At 44.5% G+C, this 17,426-nt stretch overlaps 2 protein-coding genes across 2 annotated transcripts in view; one reads left to right on the forward strand and one right to left on the reverse strand.

The window, feature by feature from the left end:
* The window catches only part of LOC146191225 (SWI/SNF-related matrix-associated actin-dependent regulator of chromatin subfamily A member 5-like), a 30,217-nt gene extending 15,840 nt beyond the window's left edge, over positions 1 to 14,377 (forward strand). Inside the window, exons 12-18 of the mRNA XM_084601718.1 lie at positions 5,547 to 5,657; positions 5,745 to 5,858; positions 7,635 to 7,760; positions 8,155 to 8,271; positions 8,970 to 9,317; positions 12,763 to 12,882; positions 13,976 to 14,377. Coding sequence (XP_084457844.1) covers positions 5,547 to 5,657; positions 5,745 to 5,858; positions 7,635 to 7,760; positions 8,155 to 8,271; positions 8,970 to 9,317; positions 12,763 to 12,882; positions 13,976 to 14,038 — 999 coding nt within the window. The 3' untranslated portion in view covers positions 14,039 to 14,377. The remainder of the gene's footprint in view (positions 1 to 5,546; positions 5,658 to 5,744; positions 5,859 to 7,634; positions 7,761 to 8,154; positions 8,272 to 8,969; positions 9,318 to 12,762; positions 12,883 to 13,975) is intronic.
* Positions 14,378 to 14,422: 45 nt separating this feature from the next.
* On the reverse strand, positions 14,423 to 17,343 carry LOC146191226 (juvenile hormone acid O-methyltransferase-like). The gene is made up of 3 exons (XM_084601720.1): positions 16,475 to 17,343; positions 15,576 to 15,750; positions 14,423 to 14,984 (listed from the first exon to the last, which is right to left on the reverse strand). Exons 1-3 carry the CDS (start codon positions 17,057 to 17,059, stop codon positions 14,806 to 14,808), a joined length of 939 nt encoding a protein of 312 aa, XP_084457846.1. The 5' UTR covers positions 17,060 to 17,343; the 3' UTR covers positions 14,423 to 14,805.
* Between the last annotated feature and the right edge of the window lie 83 nt (positions 17,344 to 17,426).

The following is a 17,426-nucleotide window of genomic DNA, read 5'->3' on the forward strand; positions in this document are numbered from 1 at the left end:
TCTTTCGTGCCGTCGCCGGCGTCGATACCAGTCTATCAAGCGTAGCCTGCTCACGGGCACTCACTTGAGTTATGTCACTGTTAGTGACAGGCGCGGTATCAATACGTACACGACTGCAGTCGGCACCAAGAACGGCGCCGTTGTCCAGCGGAATCGGAGAAGCGTCGCCGCCCGCAACGTGATCGTCACACAATCCCGCAGCACTGGCACTTGCTTCTTGCACAGTATGCAACGAAGTCGCATTCTTAACGCGTTTCTTTGGTTGCTTTCGCCCGAACTTGTGCAAAGAGCGGTACTTCTTCGCGCCTGGCATGACTCTCGCGTTGCACTAGCGTGGTCGGCAGAAAGGCAAAATGGCGTCACTGGGAGTCCGCATTTCAGGGCTAGCTTGCCGGAACCAACCAAACGACGCCATTTTGATCACGTGCCTTAACCGGCCAATAGTAGCGCGCGCTGCATGCTATCTTTTTGTTTGTTTTTTATGGGGAAGGCGGAGCGCACAGGGTTGCTTTCCGAAAGAAAAAATAAGCCGAAAGCGCGCGCTTTCGAACGAGACCAAAATCGCCGCGGTGGAGCGCGTAGTTCTCATGCGCCGGGCGATCGAAATTGGGTGTTGTTTGTCCACAATTTAAAGGGCAGTGGGTGTGGTACTGCATTTTTTAATCGCTATAACTTCATAAATACGCGGGGTATAAGGATGAAAATTTGCGTGCAGATGCGGAATGGTGCGAGGAATACGAAAATGAAAAAATTGAAAATCCGATTTTCAGGCCGATTTTCGGTGCCAAAGAGCCGTGTCCCCCCTTAACGAGGCATAAATACATTGAAGAGGTTTCGTCCCCAGAAAAACTGTCCATAATTCGGGTCGTCCATATTAACGGGGGTCATATTAACGGGGCACGACTGTATATACGAGTGCATCGAGATAATTCAGTAAAAGCTTGGAAGAGTAATAAAACAAAGAAAAAGGTTAGCGTGGCTAGATATTGTTAATTTCCGAAAGGAGCAGGAGAAAGTCACTGCTTGCAATGCAAGTCGGCATCGCAGTGTAGTAGCGCACCGCTGCGCTGTGACCCTTTAAAATACGATGCGTTATAAGAAATTTCATCAGTGTTTTATTGTACTTCATGCTGTTTAGTGTTAGAAATGGGATATAGCGATTGCATTCCCCTTGACCGAATGACGAGGCGGCGGTAACAGCAACGCTGAAAACGCGCCTCTCTGTCGCTGAGCCCCGTCGCTCCGTGCGGTATGCACCAGCGACAACGACAGGCGTTGGCGGTGGCGTCGTGCGACAGATCGCTAGGTGTTGTCGCCTCATGCAGTTACCGCTTAATACCACACCCTGTCAAAATTCAGGGTTGCTATGACTGGACGAACCAAGATGTCTAAAAATGGGAAGTATTGGTAAACAATGAAATCATTGATTACCGAAGGTTGCTTTCATCATGGAGTTCTGTTGGAGGGAAGATATGCGGGTTGCTGAAGATATCCTGGTTGTTGATACTTTTCTTTTACCTCTTTGACCATTGAAAAAAAGCATGCCAGTGGGCACTGATGAACTTAAGATAAAAATGGTATTCGTGCAGTCAGCCAAGCCTTTCTTTCCGGTGCTTCTGCTTTATGCTTCTTAGCAATGCATGAAATATTATTACAGTAGAACCTTGCCGTAATAAACTTATATACAGTAAAGCACATTAATTCGAACTTCACGGGACTAGAAAAAGTTTGAATTATGCAGAATTATTGAACATGCCTAAAAAAAATGGAAAGAGCCGCCTGCTTTTTAGACTAGAACACAGGGATGGTGTCTTATTTTTCACATCTCCATCAATGCTTTATTGCATGCACACTGTCGGGAGTGTCAAATGTTAACTCTTTCCCTACTGTGGGCAAAATGACCGTTTTCTGTAGGTTTCAGTAGATTTTTTTTTCTGTAAAAACTATCATGTCTAAAATTTTATACGGTACACGAAAAGAAAGCTAAATAGATTGGCTTTTTAGGCATACGGGTTGTAACACAATATAATTTCCCAAAAACCAGATTTTAGAAAAAAATTGAACAAAACTGGACGAAACGCATTTGTAAACGAAACAATAAAAATTTTAAGACATTTTGATATGCAAAACGTTAAACGTTATATTGGCCACTCTCTGCGAAAAAATAAAAATGCAGTATTGAATAGTGTTCTTGCTGCATAATGAGCAATCAACGAGGGCTGCAGAGTGCCATGCTGTAATGGATGCCCGGTTCCCTTCTTGGGCAGAACGCCACTCCCTGTTTTGCGCGAGGCAAGATATCATGCCTAAATGATGCTAACACCCTGGGAATGCGATAAATGATACCAACAACAACAACAACAACAAAAAAACACATCCAAAGCGGTCCCTGACGCATGCATATCAGGCCAACAAAGTGTGGCCGCCGATGTTCTGGGCTGGTTTCCATCGTCATTGGGGTCGGAACTGAATTTTGACAATAAGGCAGCACCTTCGAAGTCACTGCAGCATGGGTCATCGACAAAATCGGTTGTACACAGCGCGGAATCATGAGATTTGCGACGTTTCGAAGCGTGCATCGTCGATGCGGATGCCGCCATTGTCGCATGCAACTCCGACGCTGGCGCGTGTTCGGAGCGTGTTCAAAAATAGCCGCCTCGTGCTAAAAAATGTAAACAGCAATAAAATCTAAGTTTCAGTTACCCGACTACACGCTAGATGGCATAGTGTATCCGTGAGCGACGCAGAAAGGTTTAAAATTTGTTCGCAAAGTCATCGTTCGCTGGCCGGAGTGTGGCCGCCGGAGTTCTGGGCTGGTTTCCGTCGTCAGCGGGGTCGGAACTGAATTCTGACAATAATTGGCAGCATCTTTAGAGTTGCTTTTGCTTGGGTCATTGATAAAATCGATTGTAGATAGTGCGTAGTAAGTCGTCAGATTTGCGACGTTTCGAAGCGCGCGTCGTCGACGCGGATGCCGTCATTCTCTCATGCGACTGAGACGCTGCAGCGTGTTTGAATAGCGCTCAAAAATAGCTGCTTCACGGGAAAAATGTAAGCATCATCAAAATCGAAATTTCACTTATCCAGCTACACACTAGATATTATAGCGTGTTCGTGGGTTCAAAAATCAGCGTGCGAAATCGGCCCGCTAACGATGCTGAATGGCCGCCGTAGGGAAAGAGTTAAGGGCCCCCTAGGCATCTTGGGAGCGGTGGTTCCCCCTCACGGGCAGCCTACATTGCCTCTGAGGCTTCATCGTATGGTGTGCTGAACGCCACTTGACGAGCACAGACTTTTGGAGCAGTTGAACTGCACACCACCAATGGTACTCCGAAACATTGTGCAGTCACAATCAATTAACTGGCTGACACGTGACCGATATGCCATCACCATGGTCTGGTGCAAACAGTGCGAAGCTCATAAAAGTGAAACCGAAACAAAGTAGTAAGTTGGAGGTAAAGCCGTCCTTGTTTCGGTACACGTGTTATGTGCATGTCAGAAGTGCGCAGTCAACTCTGCAACATGAAGTTCTGATTTGAGGAGTGCTATTTTGGTGATCATCTATAGTGCCAATCGAACATGGACACGGCCTAACCGCTGCTAGACCTGTGTTGCTTGTCTGACACCATAGCCATACATGGGCGTTGGCTGTGACCACGGCGACAGTAAGCCTTGTCGATATTTCTGAAATAACGAGGTTGAGTTAATGGCCATTTAGTAGCAAGTTTCGGAAGTTACGCAGAACAAAGAGTAGGCAGCTGCCGCCATGATCGCCAACCCCTTCCCTCTATCGCCATCGACCGCCGCGCCGGTCATGACACCACTTTGGCTTTACCCATCCTTGCATGGTTTTACCTGGTTGCACGTTCCTTCTCTGATTTGGAGATACACAGCATTAATGAGCTTTTTTTACCTATACTTCTGTGAGGCTTGGCCGAAGCATGTAGTGCAGTTACAATTATCGGAAAATTCGAATTATCAGGTTATGAAATAACGAGCTTTCACTGTATAGTAAAGTGAAATAGTGGTCCCATTTTTTTTCTTCTTGGCAAATTTGCATTTTTCTCTTTTGTTTATAGTAAAGCCGTTTTTAATAAAAAAAGACGATTGCAGTAAAGAGCGTCTGGTGCTGCGAGGCCAACATTCTGAAGCAAATAGATACACAGGACGAAACTACACGTTTTGAGTTGGCTAACCACTAGGCTTTTAAGCTGTGAGGAGAAGCCAGCTTTTCGGATGCCTTGGGGGTGTGTGGCAAAGCACGTGGTGCACGCGGGAAAAGAAAAAGGTCAACCTGGCTACGAACAGAGATATAAAAGGCAGCGCAAGTGGCTGAGAAAGTAGACAGTAACAGTGCAGTTTGAATGTTCGCAGTACAGTGCAGCATGAGGCATTGGCGGCGGCAGGATGCGGAGGTGCAGCGGCACTGCGTGGGCGGGTCTGCTGGGCTCGATTTTATTGCTCTTTTCGTAACTGTTGTCTCCTAAAGGACATTAAGGGCTAGAAAGATGACCCCGTGTCCTCAGAAAGCTTTGGTCTTCACATCAAATTTAACTCGTGCTATATTTATGAAAACGCGGTACTTTCCAAGGACGTAAATGGCATTAAAAGTGTGATTACAAAATATGACCGAAAATAAATAACTGTTACATAAAGGGATGATAACAGGTAGATAGGAAAGCTATTCCTGAATGTTTCTTGCACAAACCAGCACTACATGCTAAATAGTAAGTAGCCAATTACTTACCATACAGCTTCCTTAGAGCCATGCCATCACCAACTACTGTTTTAATATTGACACTAAGATAGTAAAGATGAACTATAGAGGGGCTCTACTGTAGAATAGAACCCTGGTGATATGATCACGTTTGATATGAATTGCGGGATTCTACAGAACTGTAAATATCTTCTCTGGCCTGAGTGCACAATGTGCAGAAGTTCAGATGTTTCAAATGCTTTCCCGCACCACTACAGGCATTACAAATTCGAGCTGTGGTAGCACCTTAGTGCACTAAGTGCAGCTTGCATATCGCTGATGCCGTGGTTGTGGTGGTGGTGCACAGCCCGCACTGCTACAAACGGGTTTGCATAGTGTGTATTCGTTGAAGAGTGGTTATTTCTCTGTGGTGAGGCAAACTATGTTGATGGAAAGCAAAGTTTTATTAAGGCCACGTTTGTGCCATCTGTTCCAATACCAGCTGACTGGCTAGTTAAACAATGCAGAAGTAATTTTTCTTCTGGGGGTCTGCGTCCCATCAGCTTTCATGTATGACTGTACATTGTTCGCTTGATTGTCAGTCATGTGGTATGCACCTTGAGTGGTGGCATGGATGTCAGTGTATTCCACTAGCCTTAAGCAGATTCTGTTGTTCCCGGTTGCAGGAATAATTTTTGATCTCTCATGAGATTCTGTATAGTAGAGGTTTGACTGTCACTGCCACTAGTCAGATTGATAGTTTTTGCAGGTTTGACGTGTTTACATTTCAGAAGAAAAATCGTGCGGTGTTGTTTCTTGTTACAGATGTTTGTTTTTGTCACTATTTCAGAGCGGGGGGCTGAATTGGATCGAACCGCCCAAGCGGGAGCGTAAGGCCAACTATGCAGTCGACGCGTACTTCAGGGAGGCCCTGCGTGTGAGCGAACCAAAAGCCCCCAAGGTGACACGTCAAGTTCACTTGGCTCATTTGCGGCGCATATCATACTTTGCATTGGTGTTGACAATTATGTTCCATATTTTCGTGCAGGCACCTAGACCTCCCAAACAGCCAAACATCCAGGATTTCCAGTTTTTTCCTCCGAGGCTGTTTGAGCTGCTGGACAAAGAGATCTACTACTATCGCAAGACCATAGGATACAAGGTGAGGCCCTGCAGTTTCTCATGGTGGTTATGGCTGCCTCTGAAAAGAGATGGTAGACATTGTATAAGAGCTGATAAAGAATGGCATTGTGCACAATGCAAGTCCGGGTTATTTTTCAGCCTCTTTAGATTTACTGAAACTTCACGGCACATTCTCCTCAGTTTTCTGGTCATTTCTATTAATTTTGCAGCAATGTAATGCTTTGTTGCAGCGTAAATGAATTTTAAAGCTTCCTTTTTCATGTTCTTAATTGGGAAGATTTCATCACTAGATGTTCAGTTGTCTATATGTGCTCTGTGTTTGCTGTAGGTCAAAGCTTCGAGCTTGCTTTTGGTCATTTCAGACAAATGCAGTAAAACCTCGTTACAAGAGACACTCAAGGAACCTGAAAAAGATGTCTCTTGTAACCAAATATTCTTACCAACTCGTATGTGCGGCAGTTTAGATTCCCTTAACCAAATTCTGTTCCATATCAGTGTCCTGTTTTGTTGCATTATGTCTGGAACCAAAAAGGAGTGCCTCCACTTAACTGGAAAGTCAGAATGTCCCGGTTGTTTCAGTCACACAGGAATGTAATGACAGTAGCTGAAACAACGGGGACATTTTGACGTTCCAGTCAAGAGGAGGCACTCCCTTTTGGTTCCTGACATAGTGCAACACAACAGGACACTGATATGGAACAGAATTTGGTTAAGGGAATCTAAACTGCCGCACATACGAGTTGGTACGAGTCAGCTGCATTGCATGAGCGTACCTGGGTTAATTGTCTCTTATAAATAGTAAAGAAGTTACTTTAGGGACCTGCAAAAGTTGTCTTTGGTAACTGAGTGTCTCTTGCAACCATGTCTTTTGTATGCAATGTTAACATGGCAAACATAGGAAAACCAGCCAAATCATTTTCAAGTGCCTCTTATAACCGAGTGTCTTAGTGACCCCAGCTGTCACCTACAGTTGCCAGTTTAACCCCATAATGCACACATGGTAGATTTTGTGGTCGTGTCCCTGATGTCGTATGTTAATTGAAACCTACCTTTGGTCTCCTGGGTTTTGCTTTTTAAAAATGCTTCTGCTTGGTATTCTGGAAAATGTTTTTTGTGTGTGTGTGTGTGTGTGTGTGGTATGTGAGGGAGAGTGGAGTGTGATGTGATTACGAATTCAAAATATTCAAAAAACTTAAGTTTCATATTGAGGTCACCACAAAAGCCAAGATCTTTGTTTCCGGTACTACATAATAGGTACCTGCTGCAGAAGGTGTAAACAATTGGATCTAACTGGCAGTTTTTTTGGGAAAAAATTAATTGCATTGCTAAGCCACAAGAGTTAGTGCATGCGACTTGTCTATATGACAGCTTTAGGCCTGCGTTCCTACAGCTTTATATATTTATTTTCAGGATACGAATAGTCACTACTGTTAATACTGTTAAGACTTGTACCGCAGGAACATGAGGTAATGTGTAGAAATGATGTCAGATAAGTATTCTGTGTATTTTCAGGTGGTGTTATTCTACCCACTTTAAGCTTTAGTTAAACTTTATCCGACCATTGGCAACTGGGTGGACTGGCGTAGTTTTACCACTTGCTTAAAGTTGTACACAGGTTAGGTACAAACGTTTCTAGGTTCCTCATGTGATTTTTGCAGTCGGCTTTACTGTGCTTGGCAACACTGCTCAATGTCTGCACTTCTTTCTTTTGGATCATTATTGTGGTATAGCTTGAGAGTCTGTAATAGGCAATTAACTAAGAAATGCACGACTGCCACTGTCCATTTACACTTAGGTCCCAAAGAATCCTGACCTCGGATCAGATGCCGGACGTATCCAGCGGGATGAACAGGCCAAGATTGACGAGTCTGAGCCACTCACTGAGGAGGAGCTGGCTGAGAAGGAGAAACTCTTGACAGAGGTGAAATGTTTGTCCTCACAGAATCGATGCCTTTATTACCATTTTTTTCTGCTTAAAATGCTGTGCAATAAGCAGTAAAGATAAGCGGTGTAGTCAGAAATATTTTTAGCGGGGTGTAATATGCCGGCAGTAAAAAAAAGGGGGGGGGGGGAGAAGTGACAGAAACGATGGGAGGATGCAGTAAGAAAATTTCGGGGAAGGCTTTGTGGCACGGCCAGTAAAGATGTTTTAGCAGAAGTTCGGTTTCTTTTTTAACACATCTTGTATGCAACAAATGTTTAGTTGTTCGGAAATGTGCCAGCTTATTTCACAAAGGGAGCTGCCAATGAGTGGAGGTTCAAGTTATTGCAATTCTTTTATTAAAATTTTCTTCTGAGTGTGTATTGTCTTTCAGGGGTTCACCAACTGGGCTCGGCGGGACTTCAACCAGTTCATCAAGGCGAATGAAAAATATGGCCGTGATGACATTGAGAGCATTGCTAGAGATGTGGAAGGAAAGACACCCGAAGAGGCAAGTACCTGGTGATTTTTCGCAAGATTCTCGGGGAAGTAGTTTTAGTGTGCTTCTTGCTCTGTTGTGTTTTCGTTATATATACTGCTTGAATGGTGATGAGTGCATGCCCAGGGCTTTGCAGAATTTTATCATGAATTTTCAGGGAAATGGTGAAATGCATGCAGGCAGGTTGTGACATTAAAGCGAAAGCCCTGCTGACTTGCCTGTGCCAAGTGGTGCCAAAGCGGTATCTAAATGTTCCAATTTTCATGTGTCCCATGGCATTAGCGCCCTAGATTGTCACTCTCATGAGCCGCAAGTCGTTGCTGCTGCACCAGGTACAGTTACCTGCTGGTCACAAAGACAAATGCGCAGGGAGCATGTATAATGAGCTGGTTGAAGAAATCCTGTTAACGTTAAATAGTTGCTTTTGCACGATGTTAAAACAGCAAACGATAACCTCCTTTTTTCCTCTTATGTTTGCGCTGTTTTTCTCTCCAGTTCATTAGTCCTTGCTTGTTGCCTTTCAGAAATCATTTCTGTGTAAAGCAGCCAAGAAAATTTGCAACCAATGTCAATGCATCGCTAAACTGCAAGAGATGCATAAGGGGTGTTATAAAAAGAAAGATCAGAATTGTGGAAGATACATGCAAGCCAAACATCTTTTGGCTAGAGAGACTCAGTTGAAAACGTACCTATAATCGCGTTCCTCGCAGGTAATGGAGTACTCGGCTGTCTTCTGGGAGCGCTGCCATGAGCTGCAGGATATTGAGCGGCTCATGGGGCAGATAGAGAAGGGCGAGGCTCGTATCCAGCGACGGGCGTCCATCAAGCGTGCCTTGGAGGCCAAGATGAGCCGCTACCGGGCACCATTCCACCAGCTGCGCATGGCTTACGGCACCAACAAGGGCAAGAACTACACCGAGGAGGAGGACCGGTTTCTTGTCTGCATGCTGCACAAGCTGGGCTTTGACCGCGAAAACGTCTACGACGAGCTTCGAGCTGCCATACGGCAGGCACCGCAGTTCCGCTTCGACTGGTTCATAAAGTCTCGAACGGCAGCCGTGAGTTGCATTTTCCATGTGCCATGTCTCCATTCCCCCCTCCCCAAGCTTCCACGCAACTTTCATTTTGGGGAAAGGGGGCATAAGAGTGCACATTTGTGTACTACTAAGAAGGAGGGAAAGCTGGTAGGGTTTAGCTTTAGGGGGTTAGTATGCACATTGACATTTTCAGTTGCCAGGCATAGTCTTCGACACTGCCCTGCCATTGTATCATTGCAGTTGTGAATATTGTGACGGGCCACACCAGTTCCAAAATACATGTGGCAGTATTCACTGTAGTACTCTTTTTCAGCGTACTAAGAAGAATGTCCTAAAATATGGGTGAAAGAAATTGGCTTTATGGGTTTCTTTTCTATGGCATTTTGCAGGGGCTTTGACTCTGTGCTGCAAGTGCCACTCTGCAAGATTTACCACGCGTTGCATCTTCGTTCTAGTTCTGTCGTCAAATTTTTGAGCTGCTGCTGGAAAAGGCAGCTCGTCTTGTGCAGTGTGGCCCACTTCGCTTTCAGCAGTAAAAATTAGGCTTATTCCAGCATCAAATTTGAACACCTTATATGACGATTTTTTAGTCAGGAAAGTAGACTTCGTTAGAAGGTAGTAAGTACTGCTGATACTTACCGAGGTTTGAATGCTTTAGATGACCCCAGCTATGAGCTGCAGTCTTGTATGAATGGTGTGCGTGCAGGTAGCGCATTAATAGTAGCTCTAAATATGTTTGTATGGCGTAAATTTTCATTAGTAATAGCTCGTTAATTCGACACTCTCGGGACTGCGAAAAATTGTCGAATTATCCAAATGTGGAGGTATCGAATGAACAACAAAAAGCAGTGTTTGCCGCAACTCGAGCTCTGAGGGATGCCGCTGTAAAAAAGACATGGGGCAAACAGTGTGCGCCAATCATCCAACTTGCAAATTCTCTTCCGGGCTAAAGGCAAGGCAAACTCTGAGAGAATTGTTTGAGCACTTAAAAAAGAGCGCTTTTTATTCCTTATGATGCAAAACTGTTTGGTGGTCTGGCAACACTGCAGCTTGTGGCCACCACCTTGGTTTGGTCGACGTGGTGCGTCGTCAGCCTTCGTTGCTATGAGTGCTTTCTTGATACTGGTGAAGCTGTCATGAATCTCATGATTAGAATCTTTAAGCCCATGATTCAGCCGCAGCATGCTCATAGTTTGCAAGCTGTAGATGCTCTGTCGTCTTTTAAAAGAGCGCCAGCATTCTTTTCGTCATGCTCTTCTTGGCTTCAATTTTTGCACTGAGGATGGCAGGGAGAGACACTGGGGAGTGTGTAAAAAAAAGGTTCAAGCTTCATGCGTTACCATTGGTGTTTGTTTTCAGAAGATATTTCTTCCGCCTAATAGAGTAGTGAGTCGTTAGTTTGCACTGTGCGAACCAGCATTAACAAGCCGCGTACACTGCAGTACAGTAATTCTCCACCGTCAGTCAGCTGTGTAATGCTAATATTTAACTGCAGTGTGCAATGCACATCCACATTTCACGTCACCATTACAAAACACTAAAATTTTCTGATAGTTTTTGCTGTTTAGCTTTTATAACCAGGTGTATACTGTTTACATGATTGCAAGGAATGCTGCAGCACTAGCATTTTCCGTCTGTAAAAAAGAGAAAGAAAAAAAGGTTTCTGTACATTTTCATCCAACCAAGCAAATATGCTCTACCATTTAGTTAATAAATACATGAAGAGTCTAGTGCTTATTGTAATTATAACGCAAGTGGCCTGCAAAGTAGAGGTGTGCACAGGGCTTAAATTTTGAGCCCGAGCCCGGCCCGGGCACTATGCTACATACCCGAGCTTGGCCCGACCCGGCCTGACGCTCAAATTTAAGGCCCGAGCCCAGCCCGGCCCATCATGTCATATTTGCAGTTGAGGCGATGATACAGAAAAAAATAATTTCACGATAATTTTATCAAAGGTCTCGAAATGTTGAGTTCTCATGTTTGAAATGACAAATATACTGAATATATAGAGAGACAGCACATACGTAGAATTTAACTTTTTGTGCAAAAACTACAAATTATGCATTGAATTCGGGCATTTGCGGCGATCCTGGACCTCTGCTCGGTCACTGACGGCTAGTAAAGATACGTTCTGGGCTAGGGGGAAAGGCGGGTGGAAGCTGGGAAAGAACTCGGATGCTTTCGCGTGGGGAGGACGCGGGAAAATGCTGTGCATTTTGGTTATCGCACTATGGCCGTATTCGTGCACTTCCGCAAAAGTTGCATGTGGTCGTGATTGGAGTGTCTGGCCTGGCTCGCCCGAGACTAATGTACAGGGTCGTCCACTTCTAGCTAGAACACGGTCACTGCTCTTAAAGCAACATTGTATCTGACGCAGGCAGATATCGATGCAAAGCGATGCAAGCACACAGAGACATGGATGTGCTGCTTCACATGGCCAGCCACTTTAGATTACTGCGTGGCCGGGTCGGATGCAATGACACCTTGAAAGCAGTGACCGTGTTATAGCTAGAAGTGGACGAGGCTGTACCTTGGCCCGGGCCCGGTCCGAGCCCAAGAAAGAGGGCTTCCGAGTGGACCGAGTTTGGCCTGCGGGCTGTGTGCGGGCTTTCGGGCCAGCCCGAGCCCGTGCACAGCTCTACTGCAAACTTTGTGGAAAATCAGCGCATGAGGCAAAAGCTGTAGCCGGGTCGGTGTTTACATGATAGCTTGCTTTGCATTTGGTCGAAATGAAAGTTAATGCTGGGAAAAGAACATAATAAATGGGAAACAGGTGTCTTGGTTCATATGATTTTATAGACATGTTTTTTCCAACACTGTTATAAAAACATATCAGTGAGGTGTAATGAATGATACCCTCCCAATTTTCAGAAATTCTTTGGGGAAAAAGTGCATGTTTTATAAGTAAATGTAGTATTTGTGACAGTTCCACGCAGTGCATTTGTCTTTCGTTATGAAACTGCGGCCTCGCCATATTAGTTGAGCTTTGGCATGTGAAATGTTAACTGGCATTTTTATGAAGTGAAAGGGAAATTAGGTGATTTGAGTGATACGTGTCTTTGCACGTATTTTCTTGCATTAAGAAAAAGTATAGCAATAAGGTTTTATGCCATATTACAGTGTTAAAATGAATGCACTCCCCACTCCCCTCAAATTTTCGTTTTTTTTTTTTTTTTTTTTTTCAGTTATAAGTTATGTGAGTAAACGTGGTACAATGCGCCATGCTCCATCTCCACTGTTTTCCCTTTTGGAATGTTGCATGCCAGTAGCTCATTTTTCTAGAAGCAGCAAAAAATTAGATGATCTGAGTGGCGAATTAAATTCGAAGTAGGTGCGCTAAGCATTGCTTCGCTAGGTGTAGGCACTTCCACACGGTGCTTTTGTCTTTCATATCAAAACTGGGGCCTTGCCTTGTTAGTTCAGCTCTTTGGCATGTGTTAATGCCATGTGTTAATGCCATGTGCAGGAGTTGCAGAGGCGCTGCAACACGCTCATCACTCTCATAGAGCGAGAAAACCAGGAGCTGGAGGAGAAAGAAAAGGCTGAAAGGAAGCGGCGGGGTGGTGGCCGCCCTAGTACACCCAAGGTGAGCCCCCTCATTTTTTCGCATCTAGTTGCTTTCTTAGAGTGAAGGCTGTTAGTCATGATGGCAATATATCAAGCTAAGCATGAAACAGGTTTCAAGAGCTAGCGACGTTTGCAGTGAAATACACGGTGCAGCGATCCTAGGGCCTTTGGGAACATGCTAGACAAGGAGCGGTTGTGATGGTTTGTGAGCTGGTTGCCCTAAAGTAAAAACTAAACTTATGTGATAATAGATTTCCAAAGGAATGCTTCATGCCTGCTATGGCCTCTCTTCTGTAATTGCATATGATGTGTTGAGAAAATAGCATTGCAACATTGCCATCTTACCTTAATGTGCATCTAATTAGCTGACGAATTGAGATGCTAACGGTGTGTAACAATGTATCTGGTGTGGGACACTCATTAACTGTGAATTAATGTTTACTTAGGCTTTCAGTGGTGCAAAGAAACACATTTGTGTCGTTGGTGGCTCCAAAGCTATCTCGTAAAGACGGAGCTAAAACTAAAACCATGAGACCCATATCCTTGCCTACATAGCCACAAAAAGCTGGCCACAAGTATAGCCTGTAGATTATGAAAAAAACCAGTAAATTAATTTATAAATCAAATTTGTCGCCCATACAGTTTCGGTTTTGGCTTTAACCGCCGATAGGCAGCTGTGATGCCATAGATGTGCTTGTGCTGAGGTCATGTTGGTATATAAACAGCAGTATTTACCGCTGCTTTGTTCATTTTCATTTGCGTGAATGTTTATGCGAGCGAGCCTGCCCAAGAGATAATACTGCAAAACATGAATAAGTAATGACTGCATTTGTTTTCATCACTCACGTGACCAAAGCACGTGTATGACGTCACAGCTGTCATTCAGCAGTTGAAACCGAAATCGCACGAGAAAAAATTCAATTGTAAATTATTTAGCTGGTGTAAGTGAATTCCGCTGTGTGATTCGTGTACATTGTTGTCTTGTGCGAGATTTCAAAAAAGAAAACATGTCAGAAATTTTGTTATCTTCTCTTTGTGGCAGTGCTTTCGCGAGCGTAAGGCTGTGTATTGCTCGTAGCAGAAGCATTTACTGTGGCTAACGTGTATTCCAGGGAAAACGCAAGATGGATGGCAGCATTTCTGAAGGCCGAAAGAAGAAACGGAAGACTCAGTGATTGAGCACTTGTTGCTGAATATTCCATCCAGTAGTGCAAGACGGTGACCTGTGTACATATGTGTGTAAGGACATTCTTTTTCCCCAGCTGCGCATTTTTATGTTTTGTATTGTCAGTGCCCTAATTTAGCCATCATTGCAGTCTGTGCCATGCACATTTATCTTCTTTTTGGGGCTCCCACGCTGTTTCTTGACATCATCGCGTGGCACAGTATATTTATTGCCAACCTGCTCTTTGACCATGGAGAGATGGATTTGGCCGGGACACAAAATCGCCCATTCCGAACTTGCATGTTTGTCACAATAAATGTCAATTCTTAGTACCGTGCATTTGTTTGGATTTCATGCTGTCTTTTTATGTGCTCTTCCTCCGTCAGTGTTAGCACTGCACTGCTCGAGGCGTCGTTGAAAACTTGTGCTTTATTGACACTGAAAGCTTACAGCTGTAAGTAAATCGGATGCGTATATGGAAGGCATTGTTTCTTATGCAATAACGCACTTGATTTTTATTGCAATTTACACCACGTACAAGTTATTTTGTCGTTCTAGTTGTACAGAGCAGCACTTGTTTGCGAATAGTTTGTTACTAGCTTTACCAGCAATTACTGCAAGCGTCTGGGCGTGAAATGCACAAAACGTGTGCAAATGCTACAACCACTGTTCTTGCAACACTGAATGGCAGTGTCCTTAAATTCATATGGGTACTTACTTGCCTTTTAACACTGACAGAGTCGGGTGGCAGTGTTGACCTGGTGAAAATTTTCTTTTTCAAAGTAACTCTGGCCGCCTTGCTAGAACAACCACATATTTTACAATCCAGGTGTATGTGCCGTCTTTGTTCTTCTTCATCTTCTTCAGAGCAGCCTTGGCGAGTTCACGAACAAATGTGGCCCTTTTTGCATCTGGGATGAGCTGAATCGGCTTCGCAAACATTGTCTCAAGGAATTCTGCAAAGAAAATTGCAAATGCATGAAGTAACATGAAGCTTTAAAAATATTGACTTGAGAAGCTTATGCTGGGTCCTCCTTTTGAATTCTAACGATCATATCACAATAGCTGTCACAAAACTGTCAGTCGGCCTCCGCTCCTATTGGTTGCCACGTTTGTCAACCTGAAAATGCTGAAAATCGCTGCTGTTCGAGTGGCCGTCATCTGCTAGGCTGTTCTGATTAGTGCGAAGCAATTTTTGCCAATAATTGGCTGTTATGCATCAGCACCTGAAGAAGCTGCGACCACTTGCTTTTAGTCACTGTATATATTTCAAGCGATATCTGTAAAGAGCACGCATTTGCGATAAAGCTAGCAATGCCCAAGAAGCCAGTTGCAATTGTTACTTATGAAGAAATATTTGTAAAGGACCCTTAATACTGCTGTATTAGCTGAAACAAATGCCCTCAGGACACTACCAGCAGAAGCAACGGGTCAAACGTCGTGCTTGTGACATGCAAGTTAGCGCCCATCAAAGCAACAATGCTCAGTACATAGAACACTAATATACTGTTGGAACTTGTGTTGGCTGTGTGAACTGTTCAAGTTACCTTTGTATTCTGCTGTAGATGCAAAGTTGTATTTGAACTCCAGCTGCTTAGTCTTCAGCACTTCGTAGCCAACTTGTTCAAGGAGAGCAGAGTAAATGCGATCCGCTTGCGGGTGATGAAACCAAAGACGATTGAAGTTCTTATCAGCCATATCTGCAATCAGGTCTGGAATTGCCTGTACAAGCAATTAAATAATCTTATTCAGCATACTCAAGGTCTTGTTCACACTACACAGTGGCATGCAGCTGTCGTGAGAATGGATAGCAAGTTCTTTTTTAACCATTACAAGCTTAGCATGTGCTGTATTGCTTTCACAGCATAAAAAAAAAGTTAAGTATTTTGCCTATCTTAAAGTAACCAGGCTACAGCAATGACTTCATCTGCCGAATTTTGTGCTGTTGCAGTTTCTATCGGTCAGTTGCACATACACTGTTGAGCAGATGTATGTTAAACTGTGCTTGCTTGTTTCATTCAATGTAAACTGCAGCACGGGCAGTGAACACACTGCGATAGCGAATGCATGCTTTCTGATGCATTGAATGAAGTATGCACAGGAATGGAAATTTTCTAATTCGATTGGCTATTAATGTGTGACATTTAATAGCTCTAGTGACCTCGTTCTACTTCAAAAAGCAAATTCACACCTCGGCTTTCATATTATTAGTTGTATCGAGTGTTGTCATACACACTGTAATCAAGTGAAAGTGACTTAGATGGCACGCCAGCACAACAAAATTCTAGATTTCTAGATTAGAATCTGGTCTGTTTATGTTGATTACAGCTGAAGCAAACGAAACCAAGGAAGCTGCCACTGCTAGCCCTTTGGTACAGTAAGTGTTGGGCTGCTGTCAGCTGTCGTGCATGCCGATAAGTGTAATGCAATTGTATATATAACTTGCCTCAAAGTATTTGCTCCATGTTGAGGACTGTATTACTTTGGCAGCTGCCGAGTGAAGGTCTGTTGGTTTCGCTGCTGGCACCGCGATGAAACAACGGCCTCCTGGTCTCAGACACCACATCAAGTTCCTGAGTGCCTTTGCCTGGTCCTTGACAAAGAGCAAGGCGTGCGACGAGAACAGCCAGTCGAAACGGCCGCCCCATTTGAGCTCGAACGTGTTCTGGTCTTCCACGTTGGCCATGGCAAAATCTGTCTTCTCGTCGGCGTGAACTGAGAAGGCGTAGTCGATGGCTTCTTGGTTCGCGTCTATGCCAAGAACACCGCGGATGAGTAGCGGCGAGAGGCGGTCGGAGAGCTGTCGCGTAGTGTCGCCGCATCCACAACCGATTTCGAGCACGAGCGCCTGCTGCCAGTCGCTGTCTTTGGTGAGGCCGGCGCACTCGGCGAGGAGCCGCTCCTGCAGTGCGCACATGTAGCCACTCTCCACATTGCTGCCCTCCGTGTAGAGACTGCTGATGGAGCTGTTCTTGCTTACGCTTCTAGATTTGGGCTGTTGAGGCGTTTCGACGGTGAGCGTGGATGTCATGGCGAAATGCGAAGCCGATCACTTCCGGGAGTTGTTTGAGCAGTGGCAGAAGTGTTTAGAGTGAGTGGGAGGATGTCTGCTGTCTATTCTGGGTCTTGGGCCGTGGTCCGCGCATGGGGCGAGCTATTTCTGGAAGGCAGTTGAGCTTCAGGGTACGAAGATTTTGCAAAACTTATGAACGCAAATCGCTTAGAATCGACAATTGCTAACGCTTTTTACTGCATGTTTTCCTAACTTGGGCGCATAAATTAAACCCGTAAATCAACAGAAGAGAAAATACTGAAAACCGAAACTGAAACTGCTCTGCAAATATATGATGCTGGCACAGCAATATATTTTTGCTAAAATATTCCTCAGGCAACCTCTA

Source organism: Amblyomma maculatum, chromosome 4 (assembly GCF_055883805.1).
Source record: "Amblyomma maculatum isolate TAMU_Amacu chromosome 4, ASM5588380v1, whole genome shotgun sequence".
In the NCBI taxonomy this organism is placed as follows: domain Eukaryota; kingdom Metazoa; phylum Arthropoda; class Arachnida; order Ixodida; family Ixodidae; genus Amblyomma; species Amblyomma maculatum.